Source organism: Jaculus jaculus, chromosome 6 (assembly GCF_020740685.1).
Source record: "Jaculus jaculus isolate mJacJac1 chromosome 6, mJacJac1.mat.Y.cur, whole genome shotgun sequence".
Lineage (NCBI taxonomy): Eukaryota > Metazoa > Chordata > Mammalia > Rodentia > Dipodidae > Jaculus > Jaculus jaculus.
The window spans coordinates 138,557,815-138,580,801 of record NC_059107.1 but is presented as its reverse complement, the minus strand read 5'-3'; the positions used below and the strand labels follow the sequence as shown (position 1 = coordinate 138,580,801).

The following is a 22,987-nucleotide window of genomic DNA, read 5'->3' as shown; positions in this document are numbered from 1 at the left end:
ACACAAGGATGCTCAGTGTGGGTTTCTATCTTTGGTTGATTTCCTCCCCACCAATCCACTCCTCCCCCAGACAACGGCAGTATCAAACATTTACTGAGTAACCAGCCTGGGCTAGACATTAATCCAACTGTTTTTAATATGTTAACTTTTAAGCACTAACTGTAATAATATCCTTATTAAGGACAGCTCATTTTGGATATGAGGAAGCTGAGACAAAGAGAGACCAAAGTAATTACCATGGTTACCTCTAGGGAGAAAGGGGGCTGAAGGAGAAAAGGGAGGTAAAGGAAAGCTGGGTTTTCTGGTCTCGGCTTTGGTACTTTCCTTCTGCCTTTCTTCCTGAAGCCCTCACCACCTGCTCCATGGGGAACTTTCTTCCCTGGGGAGGCTCAGGGAGGATGCTGTGCCTTCCACACAAGTGGGTGTTTCTACTGACCTTTCCAACATAAGCTCCTAGGTTCTAATTTCCACGTGCTGTGGCTCTACTCAGCTTCTTCCTACACCCCAATTTCCCTTAAATAAACACCACAATTTATAATAAACTCAGTAATTCATAATTTATCCTTCTTGAATCCATTTTTATCACTTCTTTGTTAAACAGGATAAGGACCCAAAATGGGAGTTCATAAGTTTGGGAGACTCCTCCTGAACCTCAAAACCCTACATCAATACAAAGCAAGTATTTTATATATTTTTAGTAGTTTTTATCATGTCAACAACCCAAGAGATTCTGCACTCAAAACAAAACCTTTAAGACACAGTAGTTAAAAGGATTTAATAGGGGAACATCTGCTTGGAAATCATTATTTATTTGCAATGTTAAAACATTGAAGGAATCCTTTGTCTTCGAATATAACTTAATATCATAAAGCCAGGTCATAATAGTTAGCACATGCCTGGAGTCCCAGTGACTCAAAAGGCTGACATGAGGGGCGACACTTTAGCCCAGGGGTTGGCACTAGCCTGGGCAACATGGCAAGGCCCTTTCTTACAAAACAAAAGAGTCATACTTAGAAATGTGATTATCACATGCAGAACATCAATTATTTTGTGGGAGAAAATACCACTGAAAAAGATACTCAATATAAATTGCTGTAACTTCCTACTTCTGTCCAGGCTAGCTTCAGAATATCAGTCAATAAACCGAGGTGGAAGACTGTCACGACGAGATTATTCCAGGCAGTGATTTTTTTCACTTTTAAATGACAACCTTATTTAAAGAGCTACACTTCGGTTATAATTAACATAACTCTATAATGGAAAATAAATTTCTCCATTATTACTCATGCAGACACTGTACTGAATTTCTAGAGAAATCAGTACATACTTGCTTTTCTTTAACTCAGTACATATTTAGAAAGTATAATTTGAAATGAACTACTTGCTGCCTTTTCTACTCTTAAGCCTTCAATAATATTGAGTACCCTTTAAAATTAAAGAGATTACAAGCTAACAGAAAAGCCTGTTTTGGAGTTTACATACTGTAGTATAACTTCTAAAATATCATTTGTTCCAAAAGCCCCAAGCATTAACTGTTCTCACCATGAACAAGGCAAATTTTAACCACAGAATTTAAAAATATCAAAAGGGTCCATTGAAAACATGGTCCAGCTAAACTACTCACAGCTCTCACTTCTCCAGTTGCCCTAGATGAAAGCTTTGCTGCCCCTTGATCAGTTCTCATTCTGATCCAGCCTTCTTACTGAGATGAGTCTTACAGTACAAAATGGCCACTGGATGTGGGGTGTGTCTTTGTCATTACTAAGCATTTTCCTATTAGAAGCAGCTCTTAAAAAAAAAAAAAACACTGAACATTGTTTCTTCAGTGCTACTATTACTCAGCAACTGCAGAAGGTAATAGGGAGAGCGAGGTCTTATAAAGTCCTTCAAAGGGTATTAGGCTATCAGTAGTATTTAAACGCCCTTTACACATTAGTAGAGCAGGTAAGGCACACTTTCATACATTTTCCTTCACTTTCACTGAAATGCATCTTACCCAACTATTCTTACATGACAAACAATAAACTGCAAAAACTTTTCAGAGGAATATTTTTTTAGACCTTTGATATAAATGTGCGTAGGGACAACCTAAATAAAAACTCTCATTAAAGAAAGAGGAGAAAATTGAGTTCTGTAGCTTATAGACTCAACTGACTTAAAATAAAAGTAATAGTGACCAGGTCTTAAGTAAAAGAGGATAGCAATGATTGAAAGAGTCCTCCCTGGTTCCAATGCTACCTACCCTTAATATTTTCCAAAAATCTGGCTACTCATATACAACTTATATCTATCAGGTAGTTGCCTTTTTTTTTTTTTAAGGGCCTGGTTTCAGACATATTTGGCAGAATGATGGGTGTGGGAAAAGCACAAAAATAACAAATAAGGTTTGGATATAAAGAGTCACATAAGCTTTATTTTCTTTGCCTCCATATCCTCAATTTAAAAATATACAAGAAAATCCAAAAAGTAAACAAACAGTAAATACCAGCAGCAACAACAACAACAAAAATCAAAAAGGAGATTCCTTGTGGTTCTTAAGAGATAAAAGAGCTTTGTCTCACAGATCAATGTCATCCTTGCTTATATTGCAAGTTTGGGGCTAACTTGGGCTACATGAGGTCCTATCAAGAAGGAAAGAAAGAAAACAAGTCTGTAAAGAAAAGGAAAACAAGGTCAGGGCTAGATACATTAAAGTCCATTTTTCATAAAGATCATTAATTAATACAAAATTAGAAGGTTGTATGGGGTGGAGAGATGGCTTAGTGATTAAGGCACTTGCCTGCAAAGCCAAAGGACCCAGGTATGATTCCCCAGGACCCATGTAAGCCAGATGCAGAAAGTGATGCATTTGGAGTTTGTTTGCAGTGGTTGGAGGCTCTCAATCTCTCTCTCCCTCCCTTGCTCTCAAATAAATGAACAAAAATAAAATAAATATAAAAAATTAAAGGTTGTGGATCTACAAGCAAGGGTCCCATAATAAAATATAGGGCCATGCATGGTGGTGCATACCTTTATTCCCAGTACTCGGGAGATAGAGGTAAAAGGATTGCTGTGAGTTCAAGCCCACCCTGAGACTACATAATGAATTCCAGGTTAGCCTGGGCTACAACGAGACCCTACCTTAAAAAAAGGGGGGGGGGAGAACTAGATCTAGGCCCTGGCATGTCCATTCTCTCCCCACCCCCACATTTTGCAAATAAACAAATAAATAAAATTATTTTAAAAAAGGATATATCCAGGTACACTGACTTTTACCTGGAGCTTTTCCTCCTAAATCCTTAAGGCATGATTTACTTACAGGAACTTGGGGAACAATAGGTACAAAACCAGGGAAAAGTAAAACTGAGTCAGGGTTTCTAAGCTAAAAATAGACTGAAAATGAATAGATTCTTTTCCTATTTCCAAATTAATGGAAGTCTCTAAGGACCTAACATCATTTCTCAACGCACTAGAGAGTTTCAGCTCTCCTAGAATATAGTTATGAAAAATTTCTTACTAAACAATTTTCTGGCTAGGGAAATAGCTTAGTTGGTAAAGTACTTTTTTCTTTCTTCTTCTTCTTTTCTTCTTTTTTAGCAAGCAAGAGAACCTCAGTTTGGTCTGGAGAGATGGCTTAGCGGTTAAGGTGCTTGCCTACAAAGCCAAAGGACCTTGGTTCAATTCCCCAGGACCCACATAAGCCAGATGCACAGGTGGTACATGCATCTGGAGTTCATTTGCATTGGCTGGAAGCCCTGGCATGCCCATTCTCTCTCTTTCTGTCTCTTTCCCTCTCTCAAGTTAAAAAGAAAAAAAAAAAAGCCGGGTGTAGTGGTGCACGCCTTTAATCCCAGCACTTGGGAGGGAGAGGTAGGAGGATTGCAGTGAGTTTGAGGCCACCCTGAGACTCCATAGTGAATTCCAGGTCAGCCTAAGCTACAGTGAAACCCCACCTTGAAAAAATAAAAATAAAATAAAATTTAAAATGTGTGTGTGTTTTCAAGGTTAGGGTCTTGCTCTAGCCCGGGTAGACCTGGAATTATAGTCTGAGGGTGGCCTTAAACTCATGGTGATCCTCCTGGCTCAGCCTCCTGAATGCTGGGATTAAAGAAGTGCACCACGACGCCCAGAAAAAAATATATATTTAAAAACAGGAAGCTGGAGAGATGGCTTTGTAGTTTAGAAGTTTGCCTGTGATGCCTAAGGACCCAAGCTCGATTCCCCAGTACCCATGGATAGCCAGATGCACAAACTGGAGCACGTTGTCTGGAGTTCATCTGTAGTGGCTAGAGGTCCTGGCAGGCCCATTCTCTGTATCTCTGTAAGGGTCCAAAAATCGCTGCAGACAGACCCAGGACTCAAATAGTATGCAAAAACAAAGAGTGTTTATTCTGCAGAATCAGCCAGCATGTGGGGCTCAACCATTCACACAAAATGGCGACCAGAGAGGAGCACGCAGGCCCCTTTTAAGCACAACTAGGGGAATTCCAGGCAGGTTAGGTAATCCTTTAACATGATTGGCTAGGCAAGCAGTAGTTACAGTTGTACATCTTTGATTGGTTGGGGCGAAAGCCGCAAAAGAGACATGGTTGGGCATGTCTCCAAGAACTGACTCAGGACCCTGAGCAACTATCTTCCCTGGCCACATGTCAGGCTCACTGTTGCTTAATAGCCCTTTGTTGGTGGTTTTTCCCAGAAGTTCTGCCTGCCTCTCCGGGAAACTGAAACTTAGGCCTATTAAGGTGGCACCTTACTGAAGCCTGTCATGGCATCAGTTTGTTCCCTTCATTCTCCCCTTGAGTATGGCCTCATCTCAAATCCTTGAGATGTATCTAAGGGTTCTAAAGGTTGGTACTGTTGTCTCAGAACCATTAATTGTGAGCTATGCGATCCTTAGCAAATTTGACCAAGGCATTAATAACGCACGGCCCACAAGTGAGGGCCAGCAACACGAGGATGAGGGGACCTGTAGAGCTGAGATCAGAGTTGCTAACCAGGAGGCCCAATTAAACAGAGACTTGTACCATCCTTGGGATATTTCCCTTTCTAATTTCATTTTATTTCATGCAATCTCTGTTTTATAGAACTACTTCAGCTAGGGAGGAGAGGGAGTCCTGTAGATGTGTAATAGATTTCTCCAGCTGTTCTAGATCTGCATCTATGGCTGACCTAAGATATTTGTAGTTTTTATCATGGAAAACAAAAGCAGAAGTACTGGTGCCTATTGCTCCAGCTACACTAAGAGGGAGGAAAACAAGACAACAGTGATGATTTCTCGTTGTTTCTGTTCTGTTATCTTTAATTGTTGGGGGCACCCTGATCAGGGTAATAGGTTATCTGGGGGATCAATTGTACTAGCACGCGGAAGTCATTTGTCTGATTGAGAACCTGAACACTGACGCAGGGGGTTAATCCTGAGGTACAAGCCCACCATCTACCTTCTGGGGGAATTAAGTATCCAGTGCCTATAGGGCTGAGTTTGGTTACATAAATGAGAATAGGTTTGGGGAACTTGATTTCCAATACAAAGTCCATTTCCAGTGACTGACAGGAGGGTAAGCTTTACCTTTTCTGACTGTTGCCAATGGTAGGCAGTGGCCTCAGTAGCTTCAGAGTAATTTTCTAGCATTGCTATGCCTTCATAGTAAAGAGGCTGTGCATTCAGGCACAGCCAGCAAGCCTTAGTAAGTTCAGGTCTGGAGGAGTTGAGAACTTGGTAGGTTGCTTTTAGAACCTGCCTGGGGCCAGTATCAGACGATGGTACCTCGGGGATCTGGGATGGAGCTGGGGTGGCAGAAGGTGAGGGAGCTGACGTGGTAAGCAATCTAGAAGCCCGGGTGGTTAGGGACGGTGTTGTTCTCAGAGGCGGAGCCAACACCTGGTTAGGCCCTAAGGGTTGGAGCGGGTTTAATGGGTTCATTGCCAGCCTAATAGTGAACAAGGTTCCAGGGTGTGATCCTGTTACGTATAGTCTGAGCCCCCAGGTTTTCCCAGAGTTCCAATTTCGATTTTTTTGTCCTGTCTCTGTAAACCTGATGGCTAGTGGGTTGCACTGCTTTTCCTTACAAGCCCCATTTATGAGGCGTTCTCCTGTGTCCCTCCCCCAGTTGGCCCTTTCCAGTGTAATTAAATCTTTTCCTTTGACAGGGGATGCCCAACTAAAAGTGCCAGTCGTTTCGCATCCCCACCTGGCACAGTAAGTACTGTGTGGGACCCTCCATCTGGATTTTTGACCCTTTGTCAGGTCGCTTCCAGAGCAAACGTAGACAGTTAAGGCTCGATTTCACTGCCTCCTAGCAGGGAAAGTACATCTGAAGGGGGGGAAGGGCTGCTGGTCATCGGGTTCCCATTCCCCTTCAAAAAGATCACAGAGGTCTATAATAAGTTCTGGCCACCATGTTTACAGAGGGGCCAGGAGGGAAGTGGAATTGATAATAGTTCCAGTGGTAGGGTTGGAAATAATCCAAGTGAGGTTATAGGGCCTATGTGGATTGTGAGACCAGAGGGCATGGTCTGTGGAGGTTGCCCAAAGTTCTGAGCACCATGTGAGTACAGTAAGAAGCATAACCATAAACATCCCTAGCATCATTGTTGAGTCTCTAGCTTCCGAATCCTCAGTTTGAGTGGATCCTGTGGTTGCGCAATGGCTTGCCACAGTCCTGGCTTTTTTTCAGGTGTGTAGTCATCTGGATCCGCATGTGGGTCAACAGGTTTCACGTGTGAGTGGTGTATCCAGGCTGAGACACTGTCCACCTTGACAGCAGTTGGGGTGGTCAGAATCTCGGTGCAGGGTCCTTTCCAACTGGGTTCAAGAGTCTCCTTCTCGTGTCTTCTGATGAACACTAGATCTCCTGGTTGGAACCCATGAGGTGTAGAGGGAGGTGCCTTTTTGTAGATGGCCTGCAGTTTGGGACAGAGGTGTTCTTGCACCTGAAATAAAGCTTATAAGGAGGAGAAAAATCTCTCATCATCAAATTCAGTTAACATTTTGGCTTTTATATGGGGTAACAAGGATGGAGGTCTTACATACTTGATTTTAAAGGGAGTCAGTTCCATGGTATAAGGAGAGTTTCAGACTCAAAAAAAAAGGCAAAGGGAAGGAGAGACACCCAGTCACCGCCAGTTTCAAGGGTTAATTTACTTAGGGTCTCTTTATGTTCTAATTCATTCTTTCTACCTGTCCTGAACTCTGGGGATGATACATACAATGGAGTTTCCAATTTGTCCCCACAATTTTAACTATGGCTTGGATTACCTGTGAGATGAAGGCTGGTCCATTGCCTGACCCCAGAAGAACAGGTAAACCATTCCTTGGAATGATGTCATCCAATAGTTTCTTGGCCACAGTTGTGGCAGTCTCATTCTTGGTTGGAAAAGCCTCAGTCCATCCTGAAAAGGCGTCTATAAATACCAGTAAATACTTGTTTCCATACAAACCAAGTTTTATCTCTGTGAAGTCAATTTCCCAATTTACTCCTGGTCAGGTTCCTCTTTCCCTGAATCCCGACCAAGAAACTTGGCTTTTTGTATTGACCAGGTGTCAAGTATGACATTGGGCTATGGCTTCTGCTGCTTTTTGTCTTAAGTCATAAACATAAAGGTGAGCTCGCTTAAGTAAGTCCTCAATCTTCTGTTGACCCAGATGTGTGCTCTTGTGTATGAGTTGACTAGCAAAGTCAACTAGCAAAGTCGGGAGGATGATCCTCCCGTCAGGGGTTTATACCATACTTGCTCTTTATAGGCTGCTGTGCACATACGGATCCTCTGTAGTTGAGAATCAGTATAGTCTGGTGACTCTGGCAAGGTTGGCGTCACCATTGGAGGCAGTTTTGCTACCAGGGTGGAAGCAGCCTGGAGGGCTGCCTCATCAGCCCTGTTGCTCCCTTTGGAAGTGGAATCCTCCCCTTTCTGGTGACAAGGGCAGTGCATGATTGCAATCTCTTTGGGGAGTCAGATAACCCGCAGGATGTTCAAAATCTCCTGTTTATTTTAATGGTTTTTCCTTCTACTGTCAATAGTCCCCTCTCTTCATAAATGGCCCCATGAACATGTACCATTGCAAAGGCATATATAGATATTAATAGATATTAAGTCTCTTTCCTTGGCCTAGTTGCAAGGCCTTGGTCAGGGCTATCAATTCAGCTTTCTGGGCAGACATTCCTGGAGGGAGGGCTTCTGACCATACAGTTGTCTCTTCAGTTGTCACTGCAGCTCCTGCATACTGAACACTATCCTTAAGGAAGCTGCTTCCATCTGTATACCAGGTCAGCTCTGCCCCTTTAAGGGGAACATTGTTGAGATCTGGTTGGGTCCCTTGTAAACTGCTGAAGATCTCTGAGCAGTCATGTATGGGACTGTCCAGGTCTGGTTCAGGTAAGAGTGTTTCAGGATTGAGTGCCTGACTGGCAGCAAATTGGACTCATGGGGGGTTGAGAAGAGGAGCTTGGTAATGTGTCAGCCTGGCATTGATCAGCCACTTGCCAGGAGGCTATCTCACTACTCCTTCAATAGTGTGAGGAATTAATCTTAGGGTTTGGCCTGAAGTGAGTTTATCTGAGTCTTTGAGCAATAAGGTAGTGGCTGCTATTATTCGGAGGCACAGGTGCTATCCCATTGCCACTGGGTCTAATTTCTTTGATAGGTAAGCAATTGGCTTCTTCCAAGGGCCGAGAGTTTGAGTCAATACCCCTTTAGCTGTGCCTTTGTTCTCCTCAATGTAGAGATGGAAAGGTTTGTGGATATCTAGCAAAGCCAATGCTGGTGCTTCAAGGAGGGGCTCTTCCAATTGGAGGAAAGCCTTCTCCATTTCTGAGTCCATTCAAGGGAGCTTCCTTGTCCCCTTGCGACCTCATAGGTGAGGCTTGGCAATTTCTGTGAATCTGGGTATCCAAAGTCTACAAAACCCTGCTGACCCCAAGAACTCACGTACCTGTCGCTGGGTTCTGGGGTGGGGGATGTTAAGGACTGTCTCTTTGTGGCCTTGAGAAAACAGGCTCTGGCCTTCCTATGCACCCAAGGTACGTTACTTCCCTCTGGCAGAGCTGCACCTTTCTGGTCGAAACTCAGTATCCCAGGTGGTCCAATTCCCTCAGCAAGGCCTCTGTGGCTGAGCAGCAGGCTCCTTCATCTGAGGCTGCTATGAGGAAGTCATATACATACTGCAAGAGGGTTATTTGTGGATGGGTCTGACGGTACTCACCCAGATCCTCATGGAGTGCTTCATCAAAAATGGTGGGTGAGTTCTTAAATCCTTGTGGCAATCTGGTCCAAGTTAATTGCCCATTGAATTCACACTCTAGATCATTCCATTCAAAGGCAAACACACTGGCTGGTTGGTGCCATTGGTTGACTGAAGAAAACATCTTCAAGGTTCAGCACCATGTACACACTGCACTCAGGTGGCAAAGGGCTCAGCAGAGCATACGGGTTCAGCACTGTGGGGTGGATGTCTTTCACCCGTTTATTAATTTCCCTTAGATGCTGCACAGGCTGGTAGTCATTGGAGTGGGGCTTCTTTACTGGCAGGAGAGAGTATTCCAGGCAGACTGACAAGGGATTAATATCCGTTATTCCCAAAGTCGGTTTATGTGAGGCATTATACCAAGTTTGGCCTCTTGGGCCATAGAGTATTGGTGGACTTGGATTGGGCCAGCATTAGCCCTCAGTTGGATGACGACTGGGGCTTGATGCTTGACTACCCTGGTCTGATTTCTTTCTGCCCATGCACCTGGAATCCTTTCCCATAGTTTCCTGAGATATGGATGGGTGAAGTATAGAGTTTATATTATTCCTCCAGTGACAAAGTCAACACATGTACAGGAACATTCTGATTGAGAACCTGTACTCCCTTGGGGGCTGAAATGGATTCGTGCCCCCATTTTAGTCAAGCCCAGGAGTCACTCAGGGATGACCATGAACGAATGGGTTACCAGTCTCATTCCTAAGTCCACTTCTCTTTGGGTAGTCCATTAATATTGATTTGTCCCAGTGGCTCCCTGGGCCCATGTCCTCTTAGTGGACAGGGGTTCCATAGGTTGATTCAGGATAGAATGCTGAGCCCCAGTATTGACCAGGAAGTCCAGTGGTTTCCCCACCACCTTTAAGGTTACCCAGGACTCATGGAGGGGTCATGAGTCCTGATGCCCTTAGTCACTGAGTTCTATTTCCAGGAATTCAGGATTTTTGTACCTTTGTCTTTTTGGACATTCATTTTTCCAGTGTCCCATCTCTTTGCAATAAGCACATTGGTCCTTTTGGAGATAGGGTCAGTATTGTCCTTCCCCTCTCAATTGTGGGGCTGGTATGCCCCTGTCTCTCCTGTATGCCATGGTTTTTAATTTCCTTGGGTCAGATTTTCCTGTGCTGGCCAGTAGTATCTTGGCTAATCCTCTAGTCTGTTTATCTTCTGGAGTCTCTCTATTATTATAAACTTTTTCTGCTATTGTCACAAGTTCTGACATTTGCTTACCTACAAAATAATCCAGTTGTTGGAGTTTTCAGCGGATGTCTAGTGCTGTCTGGTTGACGAAAGCCATGTTCACGGCAGACTGGTTTTCTCTTGCTTCTGGGTCCAGGGGCATATGAGTCCGGTGTGCTTCTAGTAGTCTCTCTAAAAAGGCCCCCAGGCTTTCCTCCTTACCTTGTATAACCTGTCCTACCTTAGATAAATTTGTGGGCTTCCTTGCAGCCTCTTGGAGAACCCCCCCATAGGAATCTGGCGGTAAACTCTCAGTCTCTCCTTACCTGCAGGGCTGTAGGGATTCCAATCCGGGTGACTTAAGGGAAAGGCTGCATCCATGTCAGCCTGCACATTTGTAGGCTGACCGTTAGGTCCAGGAACCGGCTTGCGGGCAGCGGTTAGAATTCTCTCCCTTTCCTCTGTAGTAAAAAGAACCTGTAAGAGCTGCTGACAATCATCCCAAGTGGGCTGATAGGTTATCATTATAGAATCTAACAAGTCTAGGAGGTCTGAGGACTTGTGAGAAAACTTTGGATTCTGCATCTTCTAGTTATATAAGTCACTGGTAGAAAAAGAGATATGAGTCACAAACTATTGGCCATCCTGATCAGGGAGGGAAGGGGCAGTTTCCCATAGAGGTAGCACAATTGTTGAGGAGTCTGCCTGTCTCACAGTTGGGGCCCATGTATGGGGAGGACTCATCATGTTATCTCCTTCCCCTGGGCCCAGATCAGCAGCTACCACTTATGGTTCAGGTTCTGGCACAGGGGCAGGTATGTAGGGAGGTGGGTAGAGGTCCTCCTTATAGGCAGAAGGGTGCAGGACCACTGGCTTCTGGTCCTTCAGTGGTCCTGACTCCCTGACTGGCAAGATTGCTGGGAATTGTGGTAAAAGGGCTCAGCCAAGGAGGGGGGCTTTCCATTAGATATTGCCAGACCTGGTCAGGACGTCCAGGATTCCCATACACAATACCTTTAATTTTGTAAATGGTAGGGAGATGGAAGGTGCCTCCCTCTGGCCATCCCACATGGAAAGTCAGCCACTCATTTCTGCAAAAGATGGTTAGTTTTCCTGACCGTACTGTTAAACCCAGATTGTCTGCCAGGCATTGGAAATCCTTGAAGTGTGACTAGACTAGGTCCAGTTGGGGGGAACTTGCCACCTGTCCCATGGTATCTCACAAGAAAGTAAAAAAGGATGAGCAAATACAGAGGGGCGCCCCAACTCATCGGTCAGCAGAGAACCAACTATTCACCTGAAAACGCTCCACTATTGACTCTGGGGTGGGTGGTCCCCAACGATCCCGGACAAGCCCCCAAACATAAGGGTCTGAAAACCACTGAAGAAAGACCCCGGACTCAAATAGTATGTAAAAACAAAGAGTGTTTACTCTGCAGAATCAGCCAGCATGTGGGGGTCAAACATTCATACAAAATGGTGACCCCAAGAGGAGTACACAGGAACTAGGGGAATTCCAGGCACCTTAGGTAATCCTTTAACATGATTGGCTAGGTAGGCAGCAGTTACAGTTGTACATCTTTGATTGGTTGGGGCGAAAGGCGTGAAAGTGTTTGGGCATGCCTCCAGGAACTGACTCAGGCCCCTGGGTGGCTATCTTCCCTGTCCACATGTAAGGGTTACTGTTGATTTACAGACCTTTGTTCCTAGTTTTACCCAGAAGTTCTGCCTGCCTCTCTGTGAAACTGAATCTTAGGCCTAGCTAAGGTGGCACCTTATTGAAGCCTGGCAGGGTGTCAATTTGGTCCTTTTATTCTCTATCTGCTTCTTTCTTTTTCTCTACCTCAAACAAATAAATAAATAATAATAAAAAACATAAAAGCCAGGCATGGTGGCACATGCCTTTAACCCCAGCACTAGGAGGATTGCTGTGAGTTCAAGGCTACCCTGAGACTATGTAGTGAATTTCAGGTCAGCCTGGGCTAGAGGGAGACCCTACCTTGAAAAACAAAACAAAATAAATAAATAAAACACAGAATACAGGCAAAGGCAAGAGTGGTGGCACATGTCTGTAGTTCCAGTAATTGGAAGACCACTGAAGGAGGAGGATTGCTTAAGCCTAGGTGTTTGAAGCCTGGGAAACACAAGAGTTTGTAAAAGGAAATCAAAACACACAAAAAAAGCACTCCTAGATCAAAGTTTCAGACAAAGGGACCTGAATTTTAATAAATACAATACAAACACATGAAAGACAGAGATGTAGCTCAGTGATAAAGTGCTTGTCCGGCATGCATGAGGCCTGGATTCCATCATAGGAACACAACATAAAACAAAATATGAAACCCATTATATGGATTAATATATGTGAACTATAAAATAAAACAGGGGAGGAGTGCTAGAATCAGTAAAGTTCTTGCCTTGTAAGCATGAAGACCTGAATTTGATCCCCAGGGACCATGTAAAAATGTTGGGCATAGTGGCACACATTTACAATCCCAGCTGTGGGGAAGTGGATACAGAAGGATCCTTGGTGTTTGCTGGCTAGGTATCAGTCTTTTAGAAAGCTCCAGGCCAATGAGAGATCTTGCTGCAAAGATTGTTACATGTTCTTGAGGAGTAACATCTGAGGTTGTCCTCTGACTTTAATACACACACACACCCTACTGATTATTTTTTTCAAATATCTATATAAAAAAATTTAATTTTTTTGTGTGTTTTTTTCCAGATATGGTCTCACTCTAGCCCAGGCTGACCTGAATTCACTGTGTAGTCTCAGGATGGCCTCACAGTGAACCTCCTATCTCTGCCTTCCGAGTGCTGGGATTAAAGGTGTGCGCCACCAAGCTTGGCCAAAAAATTAAATTTTTCACTGAAGTCCTGAAAAGATATTAAAATCAAAATCATAGAAACAAATAAGGAAGGTCATTTGGTGTGTCAATATGTCAATAAGGTTGTTATGACAATACTGCCATTAATATTCTTTCTATTACAGTGATAAAAGTTGGAATTTTCCTAGGTGTTAGGTCATGACAAAATGGAGTTACAACAGGAGGGCAACAGAGAAGTGAATCATCCACATTCCTCAAGAAGTTGCCCAGCCATTATCCCTCCCCTGCCTAACCAGGCTCCAGGTCTAGATTTACTGCCCCTTATCTCTCACTGGGTCACTTCTGCTCTCACCATATGGCTAATGTAAAGCACAGAGATTTACTGCCCCAACAAAAAATTCCTTCCCTTCCTCACCTCCCCCAGTTGGAAAGCCTATAAAGCCCACTATCTGTGACCCCAAATTGACTGCTCCCACTCAAGAGTCAGTCCTGGCAGCTCATGTTTTTCCTGAATAAAAACTTCCATCTTTGCCCCAGAGTGCTCTCCGTGGTCCTTGTCACTACTGAACCTTATACTATGCTTCTAATTTCAGCTACTATTTGGAACTAAATCATTTTAAGCAATATCATTTTAGAGCTTTATGCTCTACAAACTGAAACAGAGGATGCAACTTGTATCAATTATTTTCTTGTGGCTGACCAAAAGCAGATTAAGGAAGGAAAGGGTTCATTTTCAGTTTATAGGTTCCAGGGGACATCCATCACGGCTGGAAAAACATGACAGGAGTAGGGAGCCAGAGTCATATTCACACACGCAGGGAGGAAGTAGAGAGTAGCCCCAGGTTGCCCTTGAACTCATAGCAATGCTTCTATCTCAGCCTCCCAAGTGCTAAGGTTTAAAAGCATGTCCCACTATGCTTGACTTCTTTCTTTTTTCTCTTTTCTTCCCTTTCCTTCCTTCCTCCCTCCCTCCCCCTTCCCTTCCCTGTTCCCTTTCCTTTCCTTCCTTTGTTTTTCTCTTAAGCCAAGGTTTCACTATATATTCCAGGCTGACTTCAAACTCAGGATCTTCCTGCCTCAGCCTTGCTAGGGATTAGAGATTTGCAGTACCATGTCATTTTCTCTTTTTCTTCTTTATGATGATATCAACTTTGATAAAGCTTGATCTTGATTTTTTCATAATTTAGGTACTAAGTTCCTGCATTAAAACCCTTTCTGGGGCTGGAGAGATGTCTTAGTGGTTAAGGTGCTTGTCTGGGAAGTCTAAGGACCCAGATTAGATTCCCTTGTACCCACATGAGACCAGATGCACATGGTAGCTGTGGTACTTTGAATCGATACCCCCCCCCCAATATATTCAGTGTTTTATTAATTGTAGTTTGTATCTATAGGCACTTGGCTAGAGGCAGTGTCACTGGGCAGATCTTAAGGTGTGGTGGTGGGGTTGAAATTTCAGTTTAAAGATATGCAAAATGTACCTAGCTGGAGTTCCTGAAGTGTGCTGTGCTGTGTGGTGTTTGGCTGATGCTTCTCTCTGTGTTTGGTCCTGTGAAGGCAGGCCAGCTTCTTCTGCCATTATGGAACTTCCCCTGGATCTGTAAGCTTCAATAAATCCCTTCCTCCATGGCTGTGTCTGATCTGAAACCTGAAGCTGTCTGCCACAGGAGCACATGTGTCTAGAGTTCTTTACAGCGGGTTAGAAATCTTGGCATGCCCATCCTCTCTCTCAAATTAAAAAAAAAAAAAAAAAGAAGGTGGCTGGAGAGATGACTTAGTGGTTAAGGTGCTTGCCTGCAAAGCCTAACGACCCAAGTTTGATTCCCCAGTACCCATGTAAAAGCCAGATGCACAAAGTGGCACATGTATCTGGAGTCTGTCTGCAGCAGCTAGAGATCCTGATGTGCCCATTCTCTGTGTCTCTCTTCTGTCTATCTCTGCTTGCAAATAAATTAATTAATTAAAAAAAAAAAAAACTCTGGCAGTGGGTGTGGTAGAACATGACTTTAACCCCAGCACACAGGAGGCAGAGGTAGAAGAATCACTGTGAGTTACAGGCCAGCCTGGGACTACAGAGTGAGTTCCAGGTCAACCTGGGCTCAATTAAGACCTTATCTCAAAAAAAAAAAAAAAAAAATCAACAAACAAAACAAAATCCCTTTCTTTGTATGGGAGATTTGAGGTTTCGTTTTTCTGTACTAGAGAATATGACTGGGAAAGTATTTAGCACCTATACACAGGGCTGATTTAGCATAACTTAAAATATATTGCGTGGGCTGAGAGTTGGCAGTAGCTAACAAATGAACATTGGGCCTCTGAAGCATTCCAGGCCCAAAGAGAGGTTCAAGAGAATGTCCATTTACAAAGCCACAAGCAGCATTGAAGCAACCAACAGGGGACAGCAGAACACCAGGGACGCATGAGCAGGAAGCTACTCCCTTCCACAGGCCTGAGGGCCAAGGCACAGAAGAGGGACTGAAATGTTCTGAGTCGAAATGTACAGAGATTATCGCAATAATTATGCAGAGTGACTTCAGGGAGAGGAATGAAATCAGCCACCATTTGGTTTGTAGCCCTGCAGGGAACAAGCAAGATAAGTACCCAGATATGTCTGGAGCACTCTCCTTTACTTTCTGCCTCGCTAGCTGAACAGCACTGGAAGCCACAGAGCCAAGGAATACAGGTGATATGGTCCATAATGGTTAGGGCAGAATTACAAGTCTGGGAGACCCATGGACAGAAAGTGTCACCAATGAAATATCAAGCTGATTCATTCACCTGGGTATTAAATGACTCCTGGATTACAGAAGGCATCAAAATGGAAACAACACAACTATGTGACAAGCTGCCTTCTAAAATTTGTGAGATATATCCAAAGCCGTCATTCGCAGGAAAACTGATAGTGTTCAAGGTTATTTTTGCTATTTTAATTTTTAACTCATGCGGTCAGAACATGAAACAAACTCCAGCCAAATAAATGCAAAGAAAGAAAAAAGTGAAGCTCTTAAGAATTTACATAAAATACATTAAAAAATTAAAAACCCCAAACTATATTAACTTGACCAAATACAACCAATAATTAATTCTTTGAAAAGTCAACCTGGTAAGCTCAAACTCTGGCAAATTTATAGAAGATAAAATGAGAGGGCACTATCTCTGATTTGTAGCTGACTGCCACAAAGTTAGGCATGTAGTGCTCCTGAGGGGTCCTATGAACATGAGCTGCTCCCCTCCCCCACCCTCTGCCTCCATGTGCCCTGTATCAATCAATAGATCAGGCTAGCCCCTTTTGCCACTGCCGCTGCAGAGCTCAGGTATAGCCTGAGGATACCTGGTAAGTGCCACCCGGCCTCTGTGCTTTGAATCCAGACTCTGTGGGCCATGGCTTGTGCTATCAGACCATACTCCGCCTGGCAGACCTAACTAGAAGAGTGAACAATTCATGTGGGTCTCCAGAAATCTGGGCCTAACCTCATGTTCAAATATCTTCATTGAAGAAAAATGATCTTACACTCTGCTGTTCTGCTTCCAGCTGGGGGGGGCGGATAATTGGTATCTACACAGGTATACAGACTAGCCAGTTGTTTTCAAACAGATGCCAAGATTTTATACCGTCCTAATATCCCAGACCCATGTGCCACCTTGTGCATATGGCTTATGTGAGTACTGGGGATTCGAACCTGGATCCAGCTCTTTGGAATATATTCTTTCTTAAGGTAGGATCTCGCTGTAGCCCAGGCTGACTGGAATTCACTATGCAGTCTCAGGGAGGCCTTGAACTCATGGTGATCCTCCTACTTTTGCCTCCTAAGTACTGTGATTAAAGGCATGTGTCACCACACCCAGCTACCTTGGAAATTTTTAATAATACTTATTGAATATTTATATTGTGCCAGGTCCTCATCTAAGTAACTTCTAGTAAGTCATTTAACTGTTCTGTGAGATAGGTCTTGTTATTTCTACTTCCTACTGAGAAAGTTGAAGCCCAGACAACTTAACTTGTTCAAAGTAACCTTAACTAATGAATAGCTGAGCTAGGATTGCTAGGCTATTCCGTTCATGCCTTGATATTACATTGCCTTTAAAAACAAAAGAAAAATATCAAAAATAGGGGCTGAAGAGACGATTCAACGGGTAAGCCACTTGACAGCAAAGACTAAGACCTAGGTTGGATTCACTAGGACCCACATAAAGCCAGGTGTGAAATGTGGTACATGCATCTGGAGTTCATTTGCAGTGGCTAGAAGCCCTGGCACATCCATTCTCTCTCTCTCTCTCTGTCTGTCTCCTCCTGCTTGCAAATAAATAAAGATTAAAAAAGAAAAATAGAAAATTAAAACTAAGCAATAACCATAAAATAAATAGAACTGATAGACAACATCCACACCCACTTCTTCCTAGCAAATAACTAGATCCTCTAGGAGCAGTGGAACACACCTTTAACCCTGGTGCTGGGGAGGCAGAGGTAGGAGGATCTCTGTGAGCTGGAGGCCACCCTGAAATTCCAAGTCTGCCTGGGCTAGAACAAGACACTACTTTGGAAAACAAACAAACAAACAGGAGAGAGAGAGGGGTCGGGAAGAGAACTAGATCCCTTAAGGGCCTATTTAGTTAAGTCTCAAGAAAGGGATAAATATCAATTTGTAAAGTCAGTACTAGGGTACATAAAAAGAAGGAAGACTGCTGACTCACTTAGAAGGGGTTAATGAACTTGCCTACAAAGCCCAAGGACCCCGGTTTGATTGCCCAGGACTGCTATGTCAACCAGATGCACAAGGTGGCACATGCATCTGGAGGCTGTCTCTCTGTTTCTTCTTGTAAATAATTTTTTTTTAAATGTTTTTAAGGTGGGCGTGGTGGCGCACGCCTTTAATCCCAGCACTTGGGAGGCAGAGGTAGGAGAATTGCCGTGAGTTCAAGGCCACCCTGAGACTACATAGTTAATTCTAGGTCAGCTTGGGCAGAGTGAGACCCTACCTTGAAAAACAACAACAACAAAAAAGTTTTTTTAAAAAAACAGAACTAATTTTGGTAAGCTATTACAGTTCTGAATAAGGGTTATCTTTGGGACGGGGAGCAGTGACAAAAGCAGCAAGAGGGAGCTAAATGTCAGTGATGATATTTTGCTGGCTACAAGGGTATGTCCAATGTGAACATATATAAATTTATACACTGATATACATTCCTTATGTATACTACATTGTAATAAAAACTAATGTGGGGCTGGAGAGATGGCTTAGCAGTTAAGGCACATGCCTGTGAAGCCTAAGGACCCAGGTTCCACTCTCCAGGTCCCACTTAAGGCCAGATGCACATGGTGGCATATGCATTGTTTGCAGTAGCTAGCGGCCCTGGCATGCCCATTCTCACACTCTCTGTGGCTCGGTGAGATGGCACACGCCTTTCATCCCAGCACTAGGAAGGCAGAGGAGGAGGACTGCCCTGAGTTTGAGCCACCCTGAGACTATCGAGTTCAGCCTGGGTTATGAGACCCTACCTTGAAAAACCAAATGAAAAGAAAGAATAAACAAACCAAATAGCAAACTGGAAAAAAAACCTTCAGATGTAATAAAAGCATAATAATAAATGAAGAATTCATGAAAATCAATTTTTAAGAAGCTAGGGTGAAACATGCCTATTTAGCATGGGAAAGCCCTGGGTTCATTCTCAGTACAAAGAAGAGGAGGTGAGATGGAGGGATGGCTTAGCGGTTAAGACGTTTGTCTGCAAAGCCAAAGGACCGAGGTTCCATACCCCAGAACCTACGTTAGCCAGATGCACAAGAGGGTGCACATGTCTGGAGTTCGTTTGCAGTGGCTGGAGGCCCTGGCACGCCCATTCTCTTTCTCTCTCAATCTCTCTCTCTCTCCCTCTTTCTCTGTCAAATAAATAAATAAAAATAAAATAGGGCTGGAGGGATGGCTTAGTGGTTAAGCGCTTGCCTGTGAAGCCTAAGGACCCTGTTCGAGGCTCGATTCTCCAGGACCCACGTTAGCCAGATGCACAAGGGGGCACATGCATCTGGAGTTTGTTTGCAGTGGCTGGAGGCCCTGGGGTGCCCATTCTCTCTCTTTCTTTCTCTGTCTGTCGCTCTCAAATAAATAATTAAAAATAAACAAAAAATTAAAAATTAAATTAAATTAAATTAAAAAGCTAAGGGCTGGAGAGATGGCTTAGCAGTGAAGGCACTTGCTTGCAAAGCTAAAAGACCTCGGTTTGATTCCCCAGGACCCACATAAGCCAGCTGCACAAGGTGGCACATGTGTCTCGAGTTTGTCTGTGGTGGCTGGAAGCCCTGGTACACCTATTCTCTCTCTTGTTCTGCCTCTTTCTCTGTCTGAAATAAATAAATAACAATGATTCTTAAAAATTTTTAAAAAAGAGAGAAGGGAAATAAAAAAGCTAGTATTCAAAGGTAAATCAGACAGAAGGGGAGTAGAGAAAATGCTTGAAGAAATAAAACTGGCTAAAAGTGTATTAATAAATGTAAATATAAACAATAAAATGCTATTATTGCAGGGCATGGTGGCATACACTTGTAATTCCAGGTACTCTGAATGCTGAGGTCAGAGGAAGCAGAATTCGAGACCAGCTTGGATTGGACACCAAACCCCTTCTCAAAAAAAAAAAAAAAAAAATAGGGTTGGAGAGATGGCTTAGTGGTTAAGCACTTGCCTGTGAAGCCTAAAGACCTGGGTTCGAGGCTCGATTCCCCAGGACCCACGGTAGCTAGTTGTACAATGGGGCGCATAGGTCTGGATTTCATCTGCAGTGGCTGGAGACCCTGGCACACCCATTCTCTCTCTATCTGCCTTTCTCTCTCTCTCTCTCTGTCGCTCTCAAATAAAAAAAAAAAAAAAAAGCACACAATTTTCCGAGTGATGAATAGAAAAAGATCCACAAGGGCTGGAGAGATGGCTTAGTGATTAAGTGCTTGCCTGTGAAGCCTAAGGACCCCGGTTCAAGGCTTGGTTCCCCAGGACACACGTTAGCCAGATGCACAAGGGAGTGCACGCATCTGGAGTTCGTTTGCAGTGGCTGGAAGCCCTGGTGTGTCCATTCTCAATCTCTCTCTCTCTGTGTCTTTCTCTCTCTATTACTCTCAAATAAATAAATTTTAAAAAAGTAAAAAAAAGAAAAAATAAATTTAAATGAGAAATACATTCAAAACTGTGTGAGGTATATCCCCTGTGTTAAAAAAAAAATCACACAAACATAAACATGCCTTTGAATAGGAAGACACTTATAAGAGCATATACCATATTATTAACAGAGGCCACCTTTGGGGGGTTGGATAGTGGATAATTAAAATTTCTTGGTAGTTTTCTATAGTTAGGTGTTTTGTACACTTATTATTTCAGAAATCAAAGAAGATAGGGTAAAAAATACAGCTAGTCAGAAATCTAAGTCCACTTAGAAATCTAAGTCACTTTAGTCTCAGTCTTTCCTTTAACTCCTGTCCATCAGTGACTCTTCCCTCAATTTTGTCTTAGAAATATCTACCCAAGACATTATTTTATTGATTTTCTCTCATTTCCAACATGCAGGCCCTTCTCCTTTCTAGTGAACTTTTCACACCCAGATTCTTCATTACAGCAAAATGGTCACATTTTTCACTCCTCTTTTGCAGTCACACCAAGTCCCTGCACACTCCAGCCTTTAAAAATGCCTACTAGGTAGGTACAGTCACACACACTCCAGCCCCTAGCCTTAGCATACTCAAAGCTCTTATTCCTGCATTCTTTCTACCTTCCATCTTTCCAATTCGAGTCATAGTTAAAGATTTACCTCGGATATCATTTACTGGGTGTAACTTTCAGAGGTGGCAAAAACAGACAACCGTTTCCAAATTACTCCTCCAATGACAGCCTCAACATTCAACATTCCCCACCGTACCCGGCTCTCCAGTGGTTAGAGCACAGACCACTTCTATTTTTAAAATGAATGGATGGATTTATATGTGAAGCATACATATAAATACATTCAAGGGGTGCGAGTTTTGAATATATCTGATTGAAAATAAGACATCCAAAACACACTTTTTTTTTTTTCATTCAAGATGGCAGAGACGTCTCAAAACAGTCCTACACAAAAGCACTCACATCCAGACCAGAGCCCATAATCGGAAGAACTAGCCACACCTGGCGCAACGGCAAAGGACAAAAGAATGGAACCTAGATGTTGAGATGTCCGGACCCTAACCATCCAGTGCAGGTCTCACGCCCAGAGACTTTAAACGCCCAGAGGAAACTGGCACCTGCTGCCTGCATTCCAAGGACCACGCCTTGGTGGTGGTAACCATGACCTGAAGCACTTCTGGATACTGACAGAGAAAATCATCATCACCATCATCATCATCATCATCATCATCATCAAGATGCAAAGGGAGGAGGCTAAATTGTATTAGTATCTAGAAAGCACGCCTTGGCCCCGGCGCGCGGCACCGTACCGCGGAGGTGCAGACATCCCTGGGAAGGAATGAACGGGACTCCCGCCCGCCCAAGGGCCCCGCAAACCAGCCTAGGACTGGGAATTCTGGGCGGGCCTGGGGCCGAGGCCGGTCAAGCCAAGGCCCCTCAGGCTACACCTGTCCCGCTGCGGCCGCCTGAAGGCCCCGAAATAGCCGGGGTTTTGGGGGGGGGAGTGTCGGTGACCCAGGGCCGCACGAGCGCTCGCTGCACTCCGCATCGCTGTGCCTCCTCGCTTTGCCTCTCGTCCCTTCTCACACAAAGGCGATCCATCCACACTCAGCGCCATTTTCCCCTTACCTCAAAAACCACCTCTTCGTCAAACTCGGGTGTCATCCTTCTCCGCCATGCCACCCGCCTCAGCACGATGGGAAATGAAGGCAGCACCCAAGTCCGCCCCGCAGGGTCCTGAAGACTACAATTCCCGGCATGCCTCGCGGCTCACGCCCCTTTTCAGGCCTGCTGATTGGAGCAGAAGACGAGTGTAGTCCCTGGAGGGGGCGGGAACAGGAAGAAAATTCCGGTTTCCTATTGGACAACGCGCCGGCTTTTGTCTGCCTTTTACGGACGCCTGTAACGGGGCGGGGGGAGCGCTTGGAGCACTGATTTTTTTTTTTCCGACGGGGGGCGGGAACGGGAGGAGCCGAGGGGCGCGCGCCCGCGAAGACGCGGAGAACTCCGCTCGTGCCCGCGCCTGGCGGCCTGCCGGGAGCGCGGCGGGGTGGCGCTCGTGCTCGCCTGCCTGCACCCGCCGCCGCCTGCTCGCTCCCGGGAGCGCCGGAGGAACACTGCAAGCGGCGATCTCCTTTTGTGGAGGCGCTCCGGTGGCACCGCGGAGGCACGGCGCGGGAATGTGGGTGCTGCGGGTGCTTTTCTCCTCTGCCTGAACCTGGGGACCATGGACTGGAAGGGACACTAGGATTGAGCGCGCGAGCGAGCGGGGAAGCGAGCGGGACGCGGCGATCATGACTTCTGCCGCCGGTAAGTGGCCGCGCTCGCGCTGCTGCGCTGCGCTGCGCTGGGAAAGTTTGGGGCGCACGGCGGTCGGCTGGGGCTCCGGTTCCCCGAGCGCCCTTCCCGGCGGTCTCGGGCGGTCTCTGCCCTTACCCGGCTGCCGGATCCGCGCTCCCTTCCTGCCGGGAGGCTGCGGGAGCGCCGGGGACCTCCCTTCCAGTCTGTCCTGCGCCCGGAGTTCCGCGCCAGGTGGACCTGGACCGAACCTCCATCGGCTCATCCCACACCTTGACCAACTTCCACTTTGCAGATTGGGGCAAGAAGAGTACATTCCCATCCGAAAC

General features: G+C 44.8%; 2 protein-coding genes and 1 long non-coding RNA gene across 5 annotated transcripts in view; 1 reads left to right on the top strand and 2 right to left on the bottom strand.

Annotated features, from left to right (window-relative positions):
* Window positions 1-22,077, bottom strand: part of Vezt (vezatin, adherens junctions transmembrane protein) — an 85,203-nt gene extending 63,126 nt beyond the window's left edge. For 2 of the 3 annotated variants that reach the window (XM_045151819.1, XM_045151821.1), the window contains exon 1: window positions 1,625-1,708. In XM_045151819.1, coding sequence (XP_045007754.1) covers window positions 1,625-1,684 — 60 coding nt within the window. In that variant the 5' untranslated portion in view covers window positions 1,685-1,708. Of the gene's footprint in view, window positions 1-1,624; window positions 1,709-21,989 lie in introns of those variants that run through there. The other variant, XM_045151822.1, reaches the window with a different exon arrangement.
* LOC123461454 lies at window positions 4,346-10,711 on the bottom strand. Its single transcript, XR_006637703.1, has 2 exons — window positions 7,235-10,711; window positions 4,346-6,920 (listed from the first exon to the last, which is right to left on the bottom strand). It is a non-coding gene; the product is annotated as an uncharacterized LOC123461454 (long non-coding RNA).
* Window positions 22,078-22,561: 484 nt separating the features above from the next.
* Window positions 22,562-22,987, top strand: part of Fgd6 (FYVE, RhoGEF and PH domain containing 6) — a 177,529-nt gene continuing 177,103 nt past the window's right edge. Inside the window, exon 1 of the mRNA XM_045151507.1 lies at window positions 22,562-22,670. Within this exon, the coding sequence (XP_045007442.1) occupies window positions 22,655-22,670 (16 nt within the window). The 5' untranslated portion in view covers window positions 22,562-22,654. The remainder of the gene's footprint in view (window positions 22,671-22,987) is intronic.